Source organism: Centropristis striata, chromosome 19 (assembly GCF_030273125.1).
Source record: "Centropristis striata isolate RG_2023a ecotype Rhode Island chromosome 19, C.striata_1.0, whole genome shotgun sequence".
NCBI lineage: Eukaryota > Metazoa > Chordata > Actinopteri > Perciformes > Serranidae > Centropristis > Centropristis striata.
Window position 1 is genome coordinate 29,538,496 of NC_081535.1, and position 22,765 is coordinate 29,561,260.

The window sequence follows — 22,765 nt, forward strand, 5'->3', positions numbered from 1 at the left end:
AGAGGCCTGACAAAGTGCAATCCACTACTCCAGGTTGGGGTTGGACACATAGATCCCTTTCAATGAAGAAAGCATCGTTACTATAAGCACAGAAAAAAAGTGCTGGAGCCTGATGTGTACACATGATGCCCCCTTCACATTTCTGACTGCCCCCTCATATATGCTGCCTAGAACTGGCCCTGCTGTAAAGCCCTTTGAGGCAAATCTGTGATTTGTGATTTTGGGCTATATAAATAAAATTGACTTGACTCTAACTCTGTCTGTGAGCTGTTGTTGGTGTGGAGCAGGTAGTGAACAGTGGGTTCACCAGTGTTTTCTGATATAAAGATAGCAGCCTGCCTTCAATGCATTAACCTGGAGGATAAACCAAAACACAGCCTCACAGCAAGAGGGTCGTCAGTTTGAATCCAGCCTGCAGCTCTTCTATTTGGAGTCTGCATGTTCTCTCCAGGTCCTCCAGCTTCCTCCCACAGGCCAAAGACATGCAGCTTAGGTTTAGTTTAATTGGTGCCTCTAAATTGCCCGTAGGAGTGAATGAGAGTGTGAATGGTAGTCTGTCTCTATGTGTCAGCCCTGTGATAGTCTGGAGACCTGTCCAGGGTGACTCTTGCCCAATGTCAGCTGGGATTAGCTATCAACCCCATTATGTTTAGTTATGTAAGTAACACAAAGCCCAAGCTTAGAGGGCCTGTTGCTAAAATTTGGATAACTTTATGAATAGTTTGATGATGTTAAAATAACATGTAAGTAAAAAATATAGAATTTGGGGCTTTAAGATATTCCTTAATCGATTGAATCTTAAAGGTGATATTTAAATCAGTTAAATTCCATAATTCCTCCAGTTACATGCTCGATTCCTAACCCAGGACTGACAGGTAGTGATGTGCCAATGAAGCCTCATGAACCATTTTCATTGTTATTATTATTTACAATAGAACTACTGTATTTTTCTTTACAGTACTGTTTTTTATACTGTAAAATAAAAACAAATACTGATTTTAGTTTTATTTACAGTACTGGTTTCTTTCCTGTAAAATAGAAAACAATTAAACACAGATTTTTTTAGTTGTGTTTACAGTACTGATTTGTTTACTGTAAGAATAAAAAATGATGATTTTTTTAATGGCACTGTATATGGCAATATGGCATGATGATAATAATTTCATCATTATTTTTTATAGAAATAACTAGTAATTGCAAGTAATTACTCTATACACTAAAGAAAATAATAATTAATACATTTTCTATTTTACATTTGATTTCCATACTGTGTTTTGTATGAAAAACTTTACTTTAAGTGAATTATTTAAACAGCATTTGTATAGGACTGATTCTGATCAAAATTATGATAAAATGGAAAAATACAGTAGTTTACTTTTCATACTGTCTACTGTGTTTTTTCTACAGTAATGTTTTAACTACTGTAATTTTGTCACAAGGACCGATTTTTATTGTAAATTATACAGCACTATACTGTAAAAATCAAACACAGTGATGAACTGTGAATAATACAGTAAATAAATGTAGATTTCACAGCGATTATTTACAGTGTGGTGTGTATAAAAGGATGGGTTAAAAGCAGAGGTTTTTTTTATTAATAAGGGAATCTTATTCTAATAAGGTAATCTATTATTATTTTTCATTTTATTTTATTTTCTTATTCGTATTTTTATCTCTTATTTTTATTTATTTTGTTGTATTCCTTGTCTGCGTGCTGTGCTGTTTGTTTGTTTTTTGCCTTTTTTGTGTGTTTTGTTATGTAAGTGTTTTTTTGTGGGGGAAAAAAATATATATATAAAAGAATAAAACATAATAATAATAATAATAATAATAATAATAATAATAATAATAATAATAATAATAATAATAAGGTAATCTTAAAGTAGGCAGAACTGTCCCGGACAAGAGCCACAACCCCTTTACAGCGTCAGAGGGAGGAGGAGTTATAAACCCGTTCAAATGACTGAAGATGACTTCCCTCTGTTCTGTGTTCAGGAGAGCTCAGCAGCTCTACAGACAGTCAGACATACAGACAGAAGCTGAAAGGACTGTTAGCAGAACAACCGTCAGTGATGTCTCAGTGTCCGTCCACAGCCGCAGATCCAGATCTCTGTCTGTGGGAGAGGAGAGGAGGAGCTGTCTAACGCCGCTCAGCTCTCCACCACACGGACCTTATAGCAGCTGAGAAGTTTACGGCGCTTTTTTCTGCAACATCTGGCTCTGTACTGGAAGCTGGAGGAGCCGCAGCAGCACTTTTTGTCCGATAAATTCCAAGTTCAAAGCGGCAAGGTGAGTGGAATAAATGTCTTATTCATAAACCTGCATGCTTCCTGTAGCGTCCCCAGGTGTTATGTTAGGCAATATTTGAAAAAAGCACACATTTTCACACCCTAACGGAAACGGACGGACGTTGGCGTCTGTTTCATAAATCGAATCGTAAAAAATCGAATCGAGTCTGTGCAAACAAACACCGGATTTGACTCCGGTTGACTTACGCTCAGTGTACAGGGGATAGATTTAAAAACATTTAACAAGAAATTGAAAAGTTAGAATAATATTTACAAGATGCAACTGACAAAAAACACTATAATGCATGTGTGATGTTACTTTTGGCTCACTAGAGAAAGAATGGTGAAAGAATTGCTAGAAAATGCACCCAAAATATGTTTTTTTGAAGTTGAGGTTATTATTAGGCCTGGTGTTGGTAGAGGGACCACAATGAAATAAAAAAAGATAGTGACATTTTAAAAAAAATATTTTTCGCTGTGTGGGTCTATAATAACAATTAAAGGACATGATTGACTGCAACTGTAGTAGGAAGTGGTGGAAGAAGTATTCAGATCTCTTACTTCAGTAAAAGTAATGGTACCACACATACTCCATTACAAGTAAAAGTCCTGCATTCAAAAATAGTACAAAAGTATCAGCATCAAAGTGTACTTAAAGTATCAAAAGTAAAATTACTCGTTATGCTGAACGACCCACTCAGATTGTTATATATATAAATATATATGTATTGTTATTATGTAATTATTTTTGATGCATTTATGTAGGCAGTATTTTGCTGTTGACCAGGTAGGGCTAATTTTAACAAATATACTGTTATGTTGTTTAATTTATAAACACACATAATTGGTTTTACCTTGACTAAATCTTGACCTGAAAGTAACTGAAGCTGGCAGCTAAATGTAGTGGAGTAGAAATATAAAATTACATATGTGGAAATACTCAAGTAAAGCGCAAGTACCTCATAATTGTACTTAAGTACAGTAACTGAGTTAATGTACCATCACTGGTTGCAAGCTTCTGCAGAAGAACACTTGTACCACAGGAAGGCACTTTGCCTTTGGTGTTAATTAAAAAAGAGCTGTTAATGAAGCAGCACGTCTCGTTTCAAGAGAAAAAAACGAAGTGTGCTTTTTCGTCTGACCATTACGGTCTGTGTTACTGGAGGCTGTGGTGTCTCTGCTGCCTTCAGAGGTCAGAACAACAGTATACTTATTAGAACATATTTTCTCTGAGTCCATCTAAACATAAGACATCAACCAGTTCGGCCATACACTGAATGGCAGTTGCAATTTACCATTGATCCATATTGCCATTGTTGCAGATTTAAGTTTCCGTTGACATATCAATTAATTAGCCCTGGTTTCCACTGGTACATTTACTCAAGTACTGTACTTAAGTACAATTTTGAGGTACTTGTACTCTACTTGAGTATTTCCATTTTCTGTAACTTTATACGTCTACTCCACTACATTTAGCTGACAGCTTTAGTTACTTTTCAGGTTGAGATTTAACATAAAAAACATGATACATTTGAAGTGATTTGTTGCTTTTATTATTTACAGTATATTAAGTAGATAAAATTAGCCCTGTCTTTAAAAAAATAAAACACTGCTTACATAAAAGCATCAATACAAATAATGTAATATTATATTTAGTATATATAAAACAATCTGAGTGGGTCCATTCTGCATAACGAGGACTTTTACTTTTGATACTTTAAGTACATTTTGATGCTGATACTTTTGTACTTTTACTTCAGTAAGTTTTGAATGCAGGACTTTTACTTGTAGTGGAGTCATTTCACAGTGTGGTATTAGTACTGTTACTTAAGTAATACTTCTTCTTCCACCACTTCTGGTTTCAGGGCAAATTTTAATACACATAAGATTTATTGTCTTCATCCTGGAAACAAAAAACCCTGCATGCCGAAAGGGTCAGAGACACTACAATTAATTACTCTACATGATAAATGATTAGATAGAGCAATACTACAGAGTATCACACACTGCCCTGGTCTCATCGGACCTCTTATCCAACAAGCTTTTGTCCAGAAATAGGCTTGTTAACCAGTTACCATTCAAGGTCCTTTTTTTGAGAATTGGTGGTTTGTATTTAGGGGGAGATAGCAGGTCAACAATAAATGCCACATAGAAGCTGTTACATCATCTGAAAGCTGTGAACCTGAAGATTAATTTGAGATGAAGCTCAAGTTGTGCTGGTCAAAAATATTGAATAAATTGACTTAGTTATCTATTTACTTGAACATACTCGGTGTATAAAGGGTCATAACATTAATATATGTCCCTTTGAAGTCCATTGTCATGTGTCCCAGAAGTTGTTGCAGCAATTTTTCGGTTAATACCATTAGTTACACACATTTGGTCCTGAATTATGCAATTTTATTCACGGCAAGAACATTTGATTGATTTGGGTACAAAAACTTTGGTCATTTTGGAGATTTCTGTATTTTCAGCGATTTGATGACGAGTACTTCTGTTCTTTAAACTGCTGAGAAACCTCCTTATTGTCAATATACCTAGGAAAGCTGCACATCCTCTGAATGCTCTAGGTCTCTAGTTTGTGGTTGTGTTTTGTGAGGCTGTGATTATCCTAGAGGTCACAGCAGCTCATTTTATACAGTGAGGTCGAGACTCAAGAAAAGCCCTCACTGCAATGAACTGGCTACTACTGATGACTTGGATGGGTCTCAGCTTTCCACGGCTACCCAGTTTATGTAATCCAAAGCCTGTTTAGGGACCTCGGTGTGCACAAATATTAAAATACTGTAGACGGAAATGGTAAATTTGTGCTACATGACAAAAACTTTGTGTTTTTTGCCTTAAATTGCATGTCATCAGCATAAAGTAGGCATGTATGTAAAGAGGAGACTTGTGGGAACACAGAGAGCCACTTTCATTGATAGCATGACATCAGAGGTCACATGACCACTTTGAAAATCGCCAAAATCGCCCAACTTTGCAGATATCACACAATATCCTGACGTGCTTGGTGCCTATAGATTCCTAAGATCTTCTAGTTTCATATGATACCAGTATAACAGTATATTCCTACGCTATGGCCTCCGGAAAAACAAAAACGGTGGTGGGCAGTTGGAATTTTAACAGGTTCAGATATCATTTTATACCCCTAAACCCATGACCTTTTTATACTGTTGTTTTGGAATGCATAATTTCCCTTGGGATAGAAGTATCTATCTATCTATCTATCTATCTATCTATCTATCTATCTATCTATCGTTCTATCGTTCTATCGATCTATCTATCGTTCTATCGTTTTATCTATCTATCTATCTATCTATCGTTCTATCTATCTATCGTTCTATCGTTCTATCTATCGTTCTATCTATCGTTCTATCTATCTATCGTTCTATCTATCTATCTATCTATCTATCTATCTATCGTTCTATCTATCTATCTATCTATCTATCTATCTATCTATCTATCGTTCTATCGATCTATCTATCGTTCTATCGATCTATCTATCGTTTTATCTATCTATCTATCTATCGTTTTATCTATCTATCGTTCTATCTATCTATCGTTCTATCGTTCTATCTATCTATCGTTCTATCATTCCATCCATCCATCCATCCATCCATAACAATACTATAGTTCTTCTTACGTGAGAGGTATCAGTCAGTTGCATTCAGGTTGGGGAAAATGAGCCATAATTGGCTCTGTCAACCTGAAACTACATGCAGTTCATCAGGGTGCCCAGACTGCAGTTGACTTGTGTTTCTCTTCATTAGCTTCTGTTTCTATTGACCGCTTCATCAGTCAGTTTATCACCAGGGCAGAACATAAGCAGCTGCCTTTTGTTTTGGCTGCATGGTTGAAATATGGAATGAACACAGAACAATGGTGATTAGAACAGAGGAGACTTGGTGGGTATGTGATAAATTGAAGGTTAGTTTTTCAGACAGTCCCTTCTCAAAGGCTTTTATAGTGTTGCACTTGGTCGTTGAGACGAGAAGCGACAGAAATAGTTGTGTAAGAACTGAAAGGAGACAGAGAAGTTAAAAATATGAGGGGCGGTATAGGCCATAATTCATTCTTCCCTCTCACATGCACAGAAAATACCTTTCACATTTTCAATTTTACCTCTCATATTCACACATTTCTTTGTGAATGTGAGAAATAAATTTGTGTAAAGTGTGTATGTGAGAGGTAAAAATGTGAATGTGAGAGGTAAAAATGTGTAAAGTGTGTATATGAGAGGTAAATTTGTGAATGTGAGAGGTAAAATTGTGTATGTGGGAGGTTAAATTGTGAATGTGAGAGATAAAATTGTGTAAAGTGTGAATGTGAGAGGTAAAATTGTAAATGTGAGAGGTAAAATTGTGAATGTGAGAGGTAAAATTGTGTATGTGGGAGGTAAAATTGTTAATGTGAGAGGTACTTTTTGTGTATGTGAGAGGTAAAAAAAAGGGGAATGTGAGAGGTATTTTTTGTGTATGTGAGAGGTAAAATTGTTAATGTGAGAGGTATTTTTGTGAATGTGAGAGGTAAAATTGTGTATGTGAAAGGGAAGAATGAATTATGGCCTATATGGCCCTCATATAAAATCCTGCTCACATTCCCAACTCCACACACCTGACCAAACAAACATCGCGTAATGTGCGTGTGATTGTCAGTTTTGGAGAGGAACAAAAAAGTTGTATGATACAGCCCTCCAGGGTTTTGAGCTGCTGTTACATGATCCAACAAGCATGTTTGTCCTATGTAAGGTAAGTAAATAAATGGATGAAATGCCACACGGAAACATCAATATCACTGCTTCTACTCACTAAGGCTGATGACGCATTTCAATGTTTTGCATCGCAGAAGATGATTAAATCTAGGATTTGCATTTTAATTTTATTAAAAAAAAAAAAAAAGAGAGAGCTTTTTGGCAGACGTCTTGAAACTTCTTGATGTGACACAGGTGTTGAATGTTAATTACACTGGCTGCTCCTCTGCAATTAGTTTCACACATGACCAAGAATATTTAAGATTATGGAAATGTGTCACTGTTAGTCTACATGTCGTGTTCACTTTTGAAGATTTAAGGATCCATTATCCTCTTATCCTGTTTGCCTGAGAACTGACTGCATTATCTTCCCCTTAATACTTCAGTATACATCTAAACATGAAGCATCCAGACTACTTCTACCAGCTGCCATCTATATTAGTGTTCATGTCCATGTAGATGCTAGTAAATAACAACAGGAGAGACAAACTGCAAGGTATAAGTTTTCACATTGGTGGATGAGTGTTTGATCCATCCAAGAAATGTTTTAACTTTATTTTACAAGTATAGAAGCTCTGGTTGGTATTATACAGACTCAGCCCCCTGATTGATTTCATGGCTGGCGATGAGCCGCCCGAAGGGAATCTGGACTGAAAATAGATGGATGGGAAAAATCAGCAAGTCTACTGGTAAAACATCCACTGTCCCCCTTATAAATCTAGCAGGAGAAACTGATGTAGTGTTTGGCTCGCTTGTGCTGATCAGATTGGAAATCATGGTGAACGAATGATCGCTGATTGTTTGGTTTTTCTACACTGATATTTAGGTGAATTTAACTTCCTGGCAGAAAAATAACACTAACTTTAAAAATCTATAGACTCTCCGCCCAACTGTACATTTAAAGATGTTTGTGGTAGATAGGCATGTCTACTAGAGGTGGGGGGAAAATCAATACAGCATATTATTGTGATATTTTGCATGGTGATATTATATCAATTCATGGCTGCCAAGTATCCATATTTAGCATTGGCGGGCCGCCAGTATTTTTGCTGTTTTTTTGTTTTTTTTTAGAGGCCGCATAAATACTGGTATCATATGACGAACCTGGTCTCACAGAAATCCGTGAAATAGCCACGGATTTCGCTTAACTCAAAATCCGTGGAATAGCCACGGAATCGCTCAAATTTCCGTGAAACTGACACGGATTTCGCTACAATGCAAGTTAAAGACAGTCATATCCCGTGGCCATCCCATTTATATTTTTTCCTATTGGTTTGTTCCAAGTTACGTGACTTTCAAGGTTCCGGCGGTCAGAACAAAAAACATGGCGGACAGTTCTCTCATTTTTAGTGAAAAAATTAATATTTTGACTTTGTTTCTGCATAAAAATGGATTTTGATCACATTTATAGCAAGAAATATATGTTTTATTTTCTAAATATTCACTCAGTGAATGTACATAATCACTTTGTGGTGAAGATCTCGCCAGAAAAATATGACTGTCATTAACTTGCATTGTAGCGAAATCCGTGTCAGTTTCACGGAAATTTGAGCGATTCCATGGCTATTCCACGGATTTTGAGTTAAGCAAAATCCGTGGCTATTTCACAGATTTCTGTGAGACCATGTTGCATATGACACCAGAAGATCTGAGGAATCTATAGGCACCAAGTGCGTCAGGATATCGTGTTGGGAAGTTGTGGAAATAATGCTGCAAAGTTCTTTTTTTATGTTTCATTCAGAAACATATAGAGCAGTGAAGCTTGTTGTTTGTGAAAGTTTGATAAAATGCTGCAGTTGTTGTCGTCCAACATGTTTGATATCAGTTCAGTTCAGTTTGACAGAGAATTTTGACTGAGAATTTTCTCTTATTGGACAAAACAATTCTTGATTGAATTTAATTTTGTGGACACAAAATTCCGTTAAACAATTAAATCACAAAATATTGTATCGCATTACTCAACATATCGCAAAATGCTTAAATCGCAATAATATCGTATCGTGATAAAATCGTATCATGAGGCCTCTGCTGATTCACACCTTGAGTCTTTGCTGTCTTATTCAGTCATATTGGTAGTTACCTGTAGTTATTCCATATGTCCGAGCTATCAGGACCCCTCCACTCACTCATGGACTCAAGTTTCTCAGCCTCATGGGAAATGCTGTTCATTGAAGGCATTATTGGATTTATACATATGGAGTAAACCACAAGACTTTCTTTCAGACATATTTTTAGTTACTTAGTTTATCATAAATGTCTTGGGACTTTGAATTAGGATTTCCTATTTCTGTAACAGAACCCCAAAGCTTCACTTTCATGTCCACTCCCTATTCACCAAACCAACAACCAGTGAGGCTCATGGGAAGGATCGTGTTTTGTGCTTCACATACAAACTTATTTCCCCAACAGCCACTGTACTCTCAGTTAAGGTTCATACCTACTCTGCAAGAACAGAGAAACAGAGAAACAAGGACATTTCATACTTCACAAGAAACTCCACTGCAGAACTCCTGTGTTGTCCTCACAGGGCCCTCCCACTGCAGCACACGACAAATTAAAATTACCGACCAATCACACAATAGTTGTCGGACACCACGCAAGAAAAAAGTTCTGTTCAGATGATCAAGAAAAGAGAAAGTTGTTCTCTTTCCCAGGGCTGCAGGCTGCAGGCTCATGTTGTAAAACACAGAATCTGGAAAAACAAAACTAATTTCATGGGCCCTACATTAGCATTTATCCTGGTTTAATGAACACACATATGCTGACTGGAGTACTCCAATAAAAAAGAGGATGATGCGGTACATAAATAAACTGATTTTTAACACCTAAAAGCAGAAATAACACTGAAATTCTGACACCGGTGATGCAGAGGGCTCCTGTCATCCATTCCTGCTAATGCAAATCAAGTTTAGAATTAAATTCTTCAGTAAGTGAAGTAAACTGGGTTCACCCCAACTGCAACAGCAGTCAGAAAACTGCACACTGTCTGCAGGAATATGTATAATCTGATTTCTTGCAGGAAACCAGGAAAATATGTTGATTTTTAAAGATGTCTATTTCTAGATTTAGCCCATGGTTCATGCTCAAAAACACATTCAGCCTCTATAATAGAATAATTTAATGCTAAAATTGAGAACACAAGGATTGAAGTGGTTTAATTTGAAAGTTACATTTGTGAATGAGATAGACTGACTCACTTTTTTTGACTCATTCACGAATAAGCCTTGACTAATAGGAGCGTTTGGACCTGGTGCACGAGGCTGTTTGTGGTTTTAATGCAGCCTTGGGCTTCTTAACATGGTGTTCCTGTGGCTGATTAGAGCCAGGTGTCTACTCTAGAAAATGAGGGTATTGAGGGCAGCCTGCCTGCTCCACTGCAGAGGAGCAGCTGCTGCAATCTCACATAATCTTGTGGGAAGGCTAGTCGTAAAGCTAAACATGCCCTTGCTGAAATTAGACGCTCTAGAGGACAAATTGTGCTGCTGTTGCTCATTTGGAAAATGAAATCTAGCCCTGCAATTATTTTATGTTGTTGTTGGCGCTAATTATAAATCATGGAAGCGGCTGAAGAGGCAGTTGTTGCTGACTCACTGCTGAGTAGCACACACTGCTACGGTTGTGATTCAAAAGCAATATTACTCCCAGCTGTGCATGAAATCAGGTTAGTTTTGTAATGGAAAAACGAAGAAAGGAGGAATATGGTAAATGTGAAACACTCTTTCCACCAACAGTTATCACTTAGAACCATTTCTGTTTTAAACTGTTTCCATGATGTTTCAAAAAAAGTGAAGAAAAGAGCTGTTAAATCAGATGAAGTACATCTGCAGAAAGTGTAGTACTCTGCAGCCCTCTAAGGGCTTTCTCTGGGGACGTGTTATTAAGTTCAAATAAGAGTTATTTGTGTGGTTTTGTTTGAGTTGGACATGAACTCAACTTTGTTTGGTGTAAAATAGCAACTCATGTCTGTGTGTGTGGTGGGAGGGGGTTGATGTGTGTGTGGGGGGTTGTGGGGGTTTCATGTTCCCATACCCCCACGAGTAAATTTCCCAAGCTTTTTACCAAGAAGGTCCAAAACCAATCGATTGGATCTGGTGCCAAGAGACACATTTGGGCAGAGAGTGAGTGACTATTTCTCTGTGAACTCTCAGTCTGAGGATCACATGGAATAACTTGGATTAACTGTTGCTAAAGTTGTCTCTGAAAGAAACCTCTTCCCATATGTTGATTTATTTGTGGCAGTCCATTAGAGGTGGGGGAAAAAATCAATACAGCATAGTGTCGCAATATTTTGCGTGGCAATATTATATTGATTCATATCGGCCAGGTATCAATATTTTGTGCCAGCAGGCCGTCAGTATTTTCGGTATTTACGCTGCCTGGAGATACTGGTGTCATATGAAACTAGAAGATCTATAGGCAACCAGGTGCGTCAGGATATTGTGTTGGGAAGTTCGGCTTTTTTATGTTTCATTCAGAAACATATAGATCAGTGAAGCTTGTTGTTTGTGAAAGTTTGATAAAATGCTGCAGTTGTTGTCGTCCATACATGTTTGATATCAGTTCAGTTCAGTTCAGTTTGACTGAATGCTTTGTTGGTCAGTCTGTGGGTTTGACTCTCATTGTGGAGAAATAAAAAGACTGAAGTGAGATGAAGTATCAGTTGGTGCTTCTATCTACATCCGGGGCCATCCTTACAATTAATAGAAATAAATCAATCGCCTTGATAGTTGTGGGCAGTGGATTTTTAGGGGGAGACAGCAGGTCAACAATAAAAGCTGTGAACCAGAAGATCAAGTTTTTCTGGTCATAATTCTCTCATAAAAATGGCTTAATTAATCAATTAATTAAACCTATTACAGTGTATAAAGGTTCAAAACATGTCCTTTTCCAAGCTTAACAGTAGCTCCTTTCAGACCGCTGGTTCAAGCCCAGTTATTTACGGCTCTGTGACATTCTGCCTTTGGTCTGAATGTCCACTGAACAAACCAAGTGAACAGGTTGGCTTGATGACGGACAGTTCTTCCACATCGTTTTGAATTAATTCGCTGCCGTTGTTGCTTATTATAGATGCACTGATTGCTCTGTTGCACACCACTATTGTCTCCTCCCACTTCTGTCTGCAATGCCAGGTGTGGATGGACACCAATATTACACTGTTGTTGAATCACTATGAATGTCCTAAGGTGAAATGACAGCAGAGCTTGTTACGGCACTTTTGCGGAAACACAGTATGAAAAGGTCTCATTAGTTGTTAAAGCAATTTTTCGGTTGATACCATTTGTTACCCACATTTGGTGCTGAATTAGGCTTTTTATATATGTATATATATCAAGAATGGATAAAATGATTAATCTTTCCAGAATGTTACACCAATACACCAAGACGTTTGGAACAGCAGAGAAGAATCCATGCTGTGATTTGGTTTCAATAATGTCATTTGGGGGATTTTTATAGAATTTTTTAGACTGCTGAGAACCCCCTTTATTTTAAAGGTACCTGGGGAAGCCCTGGTTCTCTAGTTTATACTTGTAAATATATCATTATTTTAGAGGTCACAGCATCTAATTTAATACAGTGAGCTCAAGTTTCAAGAAATGCCCTCACTGCAATAAACTGGCTACTACTGATGACTACCATCATCCCACATGAAGAAAACTGGACTCATTGAATCCACAAGAGTCTCAGCTTTCCACTGATACCCAGTTTATGTAATTCAAAGCCTGTTTAGGGACCTTAGTGTGCACAAATACTCAAATACAGTAGGCGGAAATACCACATTTGAATGCATGAGAAAAACTATGTGGTTTTTGCATGCTACCAACAAAAACTAGACCTGTATGTAAAGGAGAGACTTGTGGTTATCCATAGAGCTCAATTAATTCAGGTATCATGATGTCAGAAGTCACATGACCACTTTGACCAACAAACACTTGATAAAGATGAGAACCATTCATTTAAGTTTGTCAGATAAAAGTTTATCTACAGGTCAGATGTTGACCAAAGGTTGGAGCTTTTTATTACCTGTTGCTAGGGCAGGGCGATATGGCCCTAAAAGAATATCACGATATTTCAGGCTATTTTTGCGATAACGATATTCTTGACGATTTTACGAAATACTTAAAAATAAAATGTTTTTTTTTTAGTCTGTATAAATAAATAAAAATCGAAAATGTAGTGTGAAGTGCAAATCTCAACAGTTGCCAAATAAAAAAAAAATGTATGAGAAAATAATAAAAATAACCATTTAGGAGTTTCGGGGGCATATTTTAATGACATTTTGTAAAGGAAAATAAAAGGTTCTTGTATGTTTTATTCAAGGCATCTTATTTTGACAGTCTTCTTGTAAGTTCTATGGTGGATTCTGTTAACACACTGTGCTCTTATTTTGAAAGCTGCATGTGTTTTTAGCGACAGGGAGTAAGTAGCTTTTTGCGATTAAAACAACTTTAATTGTTAGCTAATATTAACCTTACGCCACTACATCAAGAAGTAGGAATGTTGCCAATATCATGATATGCATTTTTTTTAACCATGAAAAAAATATACCGATATTATCGTGAACGATACGATATGGCACACCCCTACCTGTTGCATTAAATATTTCCTCATATGTTTGTCCTCTCTTGGTGTCCAGGTTTCTATGGTGAATAGCAGGGTGGAGGCGCCCACCGTGGCGGTGATGGGCGGCGGCGGCGGCGGGGGGGCAGCGGGGAGGTTGTGTGCCGGATGTGGAGGTCGGATCGCGGATCGATTCCTGCTCTTCTCCATGGAGCGCTACTGGCACACACGCTGCCTCAAGTGCTCCTGCTGCCACGCTCAGCTGGGAGAGTACAGCAGCACCTGCTACAGCAAGGGAGGCATGATCCTCTGCAAGAACGACTACATCAGGTGAGCCCCGGTGGTCTCTGGAGACCCAGGTCTATGAAATGTCAGATAATAGTTTCAAAACTTCCATCACCGTTTTCTTAGGTCCTTAGATATAGTTTGCTATAGAATAGAATAGAATGCCTTTATTGTCACCATACACATGTACAATGAGATTTGAGAGCTGACTCCAAAAGCAGTGCGACAATGAATAAAATATATATAAAATATAAAAATATACAATATAAACATAAACATACTTAGGCAAGTAAATGTAAAGAAAAATAATGTAAAATACGAAAGAAAGGGAGGTAAGGTGCACAGTCTTCAATTCAATTCAATTTGCCAGAAGCAGATATGATGCTATGCAGTGTTCATAGATATATTGCACGTTGAAGGAAAATTCATTGCACAAATTATTTCACATTGCCAAGTATAGTATATTCTCTCCTAATCTATCTATCGAATTATTTAATAATGTGAATATTAATAATGATCATTAATAATGCTAATAATTATGTCTAATCATAGTTTTGTGAGTTGATATAAATGTACAGTAACTGATTGTCTCATGTCTCTCATGAGTTGGATCCATTCAAAATCATATCCTAGCAGAATTTGTGATATCAGCTAATAGTTTTCCAAAGAATCAATATTCCATCGTGATGAGACTTGTGACTCAAAAGAAGGACTTAAGAGAACAGCGCAGTGCAGGATGTGAATGCAGACAAAAACATTTACATGCTATTGCTCAAAAACAATAGATGTATAGATTGAAAAAAACCTCAGATCTTCTGCAGCTCTGCAGCATATATTGACCTATGGCTAAGCCCCGCCCCCTCCACTCACTCGGACAAACTGTCAACATTCGGTGATGGGCGCTATGGCAGCTGTGACAGTCAGAGAAATTTCACAGGAGGCAATTAATCACTTTTGGAGACAGAAAAATGAAATATCATCTCGAAGTCACCAAAAGGGCCTTCATTAACAGGTTAGAGGTTTTCACTCATCTTTTCACCCCACTGACACCGCTCATTCCGGTGCTTGTTGTAAACAAACAGAGATCGCTAAGTGAACACCTCCTGCAGCAGCACATACACACTGTACTGCTACAGAGCTAACTGTAGCTAACTGCCGCTAACCGGCCGGCTCGTTAACAAGAGGCTCTTGTTAACGAGCCGGCCGACCTCGTTAGCGCTCGTTAAGACGGAGTCGCTGGATTTGATATTGATAGATATTGATTTCTTACGGCACACTTGTGTGCCACGGAACAGCGGTTGGGAATCACTGCCATAGGGAACCGGGTTACTGCTCCCATATTATTGGGCTATACCTTGTGTCAGAGTTGCATGTACCCCATGCACACCGTTTGACCATTTTAAACTTAAAATCTCAACAAAAAACACATAAAAATGATTGAAAACGGACTAACTCCAATGCATTTCAATGGATGTGGAAGCAGAGAATGTCCGAGTGTATTGAGTTAGCTTGCGCACTGTGATTGGCTCATCGCGTTTGGGGGTGTGGCTTAGCCATAGGTCAATTGGTGTCATGGAGCGAGTGCACAAGAGACTTCATCATCTTGCAGATAGTTGTGATGTGCAAAAGGAAACTGATGCTGATTTACAAGTGTTTTTTTCTCATTGAGAGTCTATGGGAAAAGACTTTCTGGGCCTGGAACCTGGTAATTTGAATCCCACCATTTCAGCACTATGTCAAATTGGCTTCAAAGCTCTGCAGTCTACCCGGGGGCTTGTGTACAACAATTGGGGTGTACATTTGGAAACATTATGGCAAGTGGAAATGAATCAGCACAGGTGGACGACCCTCCTGCAGGTTCACTAGAGTGTAAGACCGGAGCAGTGTGGGCACTGCTCCGCTGTTGGGGGATCTGAATAGAAGCACATCAAGCCAGCTGCTTTGAATATTATACTATAGCCACAGTTATGTCTTCATGTTGTGGCATGTTGGAAACCTCCAGTCTTAAAGAGCAGCTTTCATGGAGCAGAGAGACCAGGAGAGAAGGCGGGACTGTTTCTGATAATGAACACTTTGAAGACATTTAAACTCTCTTCAGATTCACCTGAACACACATATATTGTCATTTATAGGATTTTATACTTCATAAAAGTCCAAACAAAGGTTTTGAAACAAATTGTGTTTTATGATTTCAATGAATTTTAAACATATAGACAAAGTAATTTATTCCTGTCTGCAAAAAATTCTGCTACTTTGTCTGTTTAAATATTACCATGGCCTCTTACGGACGCTAATGGACACTGATGTTGTTGTATGGCTGTATTTGTATTTACTTGTATTTAATTGTTTATGTTAACTGTGTTTAAATGTTGTAACTTGTCACTTTTTATGCTGCTTTCTTGGCCAGGTCTCTCTTGGAAAAGAGATTTTTTTAATCTCAACAAGACTTTTTACCTGGTTAAATAAAGGATATATATATAATGTTATAAGGTCATATTTTTAGTGCCACTTTTCCACCAATATCATTGCAAACTGCATCCATATCTGCTGAGGACAAAGAGCTAGATTGACATGCATAGCAGAGTTTCGAGGACACCTGCTGTCTCCTCTGTGTGCGCCTACATAAACAATCATAACTAGGACACTGAGTTCTTCTTAATCAACAGAGACTAAACTTACAGGACTCTGAACTTTGTGCCAACGCTGATTGGTCAGCGGAAGATTTCACAGATGTTCAACACACATCCAGCTTTAGTATCAGCCTCTTCCTACAAGAACTGAGCATTCATGAGATTTTCAGTTATTACAGAAAATAAATGCTGTACGTATAGATTCATGACTAGACGTTGAAGTGTTGTAGAGTCATATCTTGTTTGGGATCTATGTTAAATATCATGCCATCTCTTTGTGCTCCTGGCATTACACCATGCACATGAATCAGCCTAATGAGCTTGCCTAAAGTAAGTAAAATCATTTAAAGTAGTGGATTGTTTTGGTGTCTATGCACATAGTCCGAGACGTTCTATGACTGGAGGCTGTTAAACCCTCAGACGGCCTTTTTATTACGCTCTTAACGCCAATTAGGGACAATGCCAGCTCTGTTAATCTCACACAGCCAAACCTCCGTCTGATACAGCTCCCAGAGGGTAGCGGAGAAAATGCAGTTTGCTTAGCTGTTGTTCGCTAGTCATTTTATACAGTAATAAATGGGTGACTGGGCAAGTCAAAGTTTACTCTTAAAGTGATACTACACCTCTAATAAACTCTCTCTAGGCTTGAGAGTTGGCTGTAAAAAGTTTGTAGTTTTCTCCTTTACACAGAACAGCACGTGGTCTGTTTTGACTTCCTTTCACGGTTAGAATAGATTCAAATAGTTGCACGTTTTCCCTGCAACTGTACTTTTATTTTTGTGGGATTTGCTGAGGGTGAGAGGCACAGACAGAGACGTGTTAACACACCCAACCTGACAGAACTAAACAATAAGGACCTCACACACCCACTCAACCACCATCTACTCATTCTGCCCTCTGCGTGCAGGTACAGAGCTCTGAAGTGAGGTTGTAAGAGGTACTTACTGTATCCACAGTCATGTATTCTGTGCAGTAGATGATGGTGTGCACAGTTTGGAGAACCAGCTGCAGGCAGGAAACAGACTGCTGACGGGGCCTGTCACAAAAACTGTTTTAACTATGTTCTTTACCTCTCACATTCACAATTTTACCTCTCACATTCACAATTTTACCTCTCACATTCACAATTTTACCTCTCACATTCACACTTTTACCTCTCACATACACACTTTTACCTCTCACATACACAATTTTACCTCTCACATACACAATTTTACCTCTCATATTCACACTTTTACCTCTCACATTCACAATTTTACCTCTCACATACACAATTTTACCTCTCACATACACAGTTTTACCTCTCACATTCACAATTTTACCTCTCACATTCACAATTTTACCTCTCACATACACACTTTTACCTCTCACATTCACAATTTTACCTCTCATATTCACACTTTTACCTCTCACATTCACAATTTTACCTCTCACATACACAATTTTACCTCTCACATTCACACTTTTACCTCTCACATTCACACTTTTACCTCTCACATTCACACTTTTACCTCTCACATTCACAATTTTACCTCTCACATACACAATTTTACCTCTCACATACACAGTTTTACCTCTCACATTCACAATTTTACCTCTCACATTCACAATTTTACCTCTCACATTCACAATTTTACCTCTCATATTCACACTTTTACCTCTCACATTCACAATTTTACCTCTCACATTCACACTTTTACCTCTCACATTCACACTTTTACCTCTCACATTCACAATTTTACCTCTCACATTCACACTTTTACCTCTCACATACACAATTCTACCTCTCACATTCGCAATATTTCCTCTTACCTTCACAATTTTACCTCTCACATACACAATTTTACCTCTCACATACACAGTTTTACCTCTCACATTCACAATTTTACCTCTCACATACACAATTTTACCTCTCACATTCACACTTTTACCTCTCACATTCACAGTTTTACCTCTCACATTCACACTTTTACCTCTCACATACACAATTTTACCTCTCACATACACAATTTTACCTCTCATATTCACACTTTTACCTCTCATATTCACACTTTTACCTCTCACATACACAATTTTACCTCTCACATTCACAATTTTACCTCTCACATTAACATTGGACTGGTGCTGTGGTTTTGTGTGCAGATTGTTTGGACACAGTGGAGCCTGCAGTGCCTGTGGACAGTCTATACCTGCCAGTGAGATGGTGATGCGAGCACAAGGCAACGTTTACCACCTAAAGGTCAGTGCTATTACTTAATCATATCACTCCAACATCTACATCACCACAATCTGTGTGTTGATTATTTCACCCTGTCTGTGAAGCCCTTTGAGGCAAATCTGTGATTTGTGATTCTGGGCTATATAAGTGATATTGAATTGCGACACTGTTCTTTCTCCTAGTGTTTCACCTGTGCAACCTGTAGGAACCGTCTGGTCCCTGGAGACCGCTTTCACTACATCAACGGGACTATCTTCTGTGAACACGACCGGCCAGGAGGAGGGCTGCTCAGCGGACATCCCACTCCGATGCAGGCCAACAGCATGATGTCAGACCAGAAGGTGAGGGGCCAGGTGATGCCTGTATGCATGGCTTTATCTACTTTTTATAAGGTGCATAAAAGGGCAGCAGGGCATAGTGTTGCACTTCAAAAGATATTGTTTGCTATTGTTCTCTTTGCACAAGAGAGAGGAAATAAGTGCTAGTGCTCCTGCCTCCTTTCACAATTAAAGCCCCACCCTTGATTTCCTGCAATTTGTCTATCAGCAAAGCTGATCTCAGTCTTTCCTTCTTTCTCTTTATATTTTTTTCCAGTTACATTTTTCATGCAGCCAAAGCCGTGACACCAAACGTAACCAAAATTGTCAGGCTATAAAAATCAATTATTATTATTTTTTTTAAGTTATCTCAAAAGTGGCTTGGCTTAGAAAATTCTTTCACCATTTAAGTTTTTGATTCTTTTGCATTTGAACTCCAATGGTCTATGCTTGCTCTAAGAAGGTTAAACTATTGATGCCAAACATCTCAAAACGTCAGGATTATCTGTTGAATTGTTGATCTTAAATTGCTGAAGAAATTTCCATAATGTCAATCTGTTTCGGCTTGACAAGCCAAGGTGAGTCCGCACTGACAATCTGTAATAAGGACTTTTTGCACAACATTTTCTATTTGACAGATGTTTGATCCAATTTCAAGTGTTTGACAATACACCACATGGAAACCAGCAAAATGATGTGTGAATTGCTTTAAGAATTTTATCGGCAACATCTCAGTTTTGCACATGTGACGTCATATAATATCACCTTTGGATCCTTCAGGGATAAACCTGAGGGAGGCATTTCAGTCATCCAGTACGTTTACATGTCACTTGAAAAAACTGGATTATTGCCTTAATCTGACTATAACTGGACAACTGAAGTGAATGTAAACATGTTAGTCCAACTATTGTCGGAGTTCTCCAGCTCCGATTAGGACACCCAGATAATGCGATCGGAATAGGATTTCCGCCGGCATGTATGACAAGACAACGCATGTGCACATGCTCCATCCCCCACGCTGTAGTATGACCCCGGAACAAAAACATTCAAGAAAGCCGGTTGCAGTAGCCGGTGCATTAGCCGTTCACATAAGCCATTCATTAGCTAATCACATTAGCCACTCATTAGCCGGACGCAGTAGCTGGTCACTTTAGCCGGTCACATTAGCCAATCATATTAGTTATTATCAGTAGTAATGGCACAAAGTGTCAAACTGAGGTCAACCAGAAAGGGCGCCATATTAACCCGCTGAAACGATGCATATCGCCACCCACTGTTGAGGAGGAGGACATGTTCCCATCAGTTATTCGATTTTCTCAGTTGAACGTAAACTGGGACGAGGATAGAAGTCCTATTAGACACCAAAATCGAATTTTAAGCATAGCTTGATTAAACTGCATGTAAACGCACTGAGTGACACATTTTCTATTATTTATTGTCTTGTTTGTGAGTTATGTTATTGACCGGAGCAAAATAAATGTGCCTTTGGTGACAAGAAAGAGCATCTGTCAATCTATGATATTATATACACACAAAGTTGCGGCTGTGGCTCAGTTGGTAGAGCGGTCACCCATTGACCGGAAAGGTTGGTGGTTCAATCCCCGACCATGGCAGCCTACATGTCGAAGTATTCTTGGGCAAGATACTGAACCCCAAATGGCTCCCGAAGCTGTTCAACCGTTCATCGGTGTGTGAATGAATTCCCAACGGTGGCAGGTGGCGCCAGTGTGCCTTGGTAGCCTCGGCCACCAGTATGTATGTGTGTGGGTGAACGGGTGAATGAGCACAGTCTGTAGTGTATAGCGCTTTGGATAAAAGCGCTAAATAAGTGCACTCCATTTACAGTACTGTCAATTGAAATAGGGGTACCATCACAGAGTTTTAAAAATGCTACCCATGTTCTTACAGTACACTTATAGGTTTGTAAAATAAAGGGAAAAAAATAAAAATACAAAAGGTAGTAATCTAGCATTGATGCTCTGACCAATTTGCATATTTTTCAGTTTATGATAGGCCTAATAGAGTACATGACACACACACTTCATACAAAGTTATCCTGTATTAAATGTGATTATTATCATACATTTTTTTATTTAATTAAAGTGCTTGGTAAATTACTATTTTCTATGGCTTATAAACCACACATTTTCCATGATGTCCTTCAAATTTTTGTCTGTATGGTGTTGAAGTTATGTTAAAGCCATGCAGTCAGATCTCAGGAGGGTTTATATTCGAGTTGAAAAGCGCAGGTGAATGGAAATATAACTCTGGTGTAAAAGGCACAGGTAACATTTATCATCTCTTCTCTCCTGTTTCCAGGTCTGCTGAGGAAGAGGATTGAAAACCAAATGTGTGCCTTCTCCCCACCTTTCTCCAGTGTCTCTCCTCCTCTACCCGACCCTCCTCCGGTCTGATGGACTGTCCCTCCTCAGTCTGGATCGTCATCACTGCTACTTGTTTAGATTTTATCCTCTCTACAGAAACTGGCCTCTCTGAGTAGACTGTGAGGAGAGAAATCTGGACAAGTGCAACACTGTTGGAGGGATGAGGATGCTGAGGATGGCTGGAATCTATTTATACAGTAGACTGTTGTCTGTTGTGAACTGTGGCAATATTACTGATGAGAACTATCCCATTCGTGATTCCAGAAGAATCATCCATATGATGACAGCTACGTGACTCATGCAGGAGGTGAAATATACTTCTATAATGACACAGACAACATGCATCATATGATGACTTTTTGGTTTGAGGAAAAAATCGTACGGATCTCCTGAGTCGTGATTTCAGCAGCTGGATATTTCACCCCACGATCTGAAAGACACTCTTTCCACTCTTTCCACTCTTCCACTCTCTGTCATTTTCTTTGAAAAATTCAACAAGGAACATCTATATTGATACTTAGATAATTCCTCTGTGTAATGATTATATAGTTTTTTTTACCACAGTGGGTTGGTAGGAGTGATAGTCGCCCCCTGGTGGTTGTGTTCCCATCTCAGACAGAAGTGCTCTGTATTCTGAATACTAGAGAAAACATTTCAGACTACATCGCAGTAATAAATGACCACGCCAGGTTTTTGTTCCAGCCCATTAGCCAAGCCCCTTTATGGACCACAGCAAGAGGACAATAGAGGGTTTTCACCGTTGTCATGTTCTGGACGGTAACCATAGACTGTATATAAATAATGGACGTAGTCACCGTGATGTCACCTGTTGGTTTGTGGCCCGTTTGAGGCATCGAGTTCATCGTTACACTCGTCACCATCTTGTGTCGGCAATCTTTTTTTTCGGAAATGGTGAGCAGACCATATTTGGACTGTGGAGGAGCGAAAGGGATCTGGCTAGGAAAAAACAAAAACAAAATGTATGTTACTTACCTAAGAAAAAAGAACAGCGACTCCTTGGAGTGTTTGTTAGTCTAACCAAATGTTGAACAAGACATTTTTAATGAACAAAACGTTCAAATAAACTGTTATTAAGTGAAAATACAGTGAAAGGGTCAAAGTTATGAGACCAAACCGCTAACGTCCTATATATATATATCTATATATATATATATAGATATATATATATATATATATACACGCATTGATTTTGCTTTTCTTCTAATGATGGGAAGCCTTGTCAATCAAAGGTAGCCTTCTTCTTCTATTTTCTTCTAAATGGGGCCATTATTTACACTATTAACATCAAATTGTCTTGAAGAATATTTTTTACTA

General features: G+C 38.4%; 1 protein-coding gene across 1 annotated transcript; it reads left to right on the forward strand.

Moving 5' to 3' along the window:
* The first annotated feature begins 1,942 nt into the window (after nucleotides 1-1,942).
* Nucleotides 1,943-21,711, forward strand: lmo4a (LIM domain only 4a). Its single transcript, XM_059357536.1, has 5 exons — nucleotides 1,943-2,289; nucleotides 13,673-13,926; nucleotides 18,654-18,750; nucleotides 18,912-19,070; nucleotides 21,366-21,711. Exons 2-5 carry the CDS (start codon nucleotides 13,679-13,681, stop codon nucleotides 21,372-21,374), a joined length of 513 nt encoding a protein of 170 aa, XP_059213519.1. The 5' UTR covers nucleotides 1,943-2,289; nucleotides 13,673-13,678; the 3' UTR covers nucleotides 21,375-21,711.
* Nucleotides 21,712-22,765: the final 1,054 nt, after the last annotated feature.

Bases quoted from the DNA above. Each gene is read 5' to 3' on its own strand.
- lmo4a (XM_059357536.1), top strand. From the start codon at position 13,679: ATGGTGAATAGCAGGGTGGAGGCGCCCACCGTGGCGGTGATGGGCGGC. The intron at 13,927-18,653 runs GTGAGCCCCGGT...TTTTGTGTGCAG, and splicing joins TGCAAGAACGACTACATCAG to ATTGTTTGGACACAGTGGAG. The intron at 18,751-18,911 runs GTCAGTGCTATT...TCTTTCTCCTAG, and splicing joins GCAACGTTTACCACCTAAAG to TGTTTCACCTGTGCAACCTG.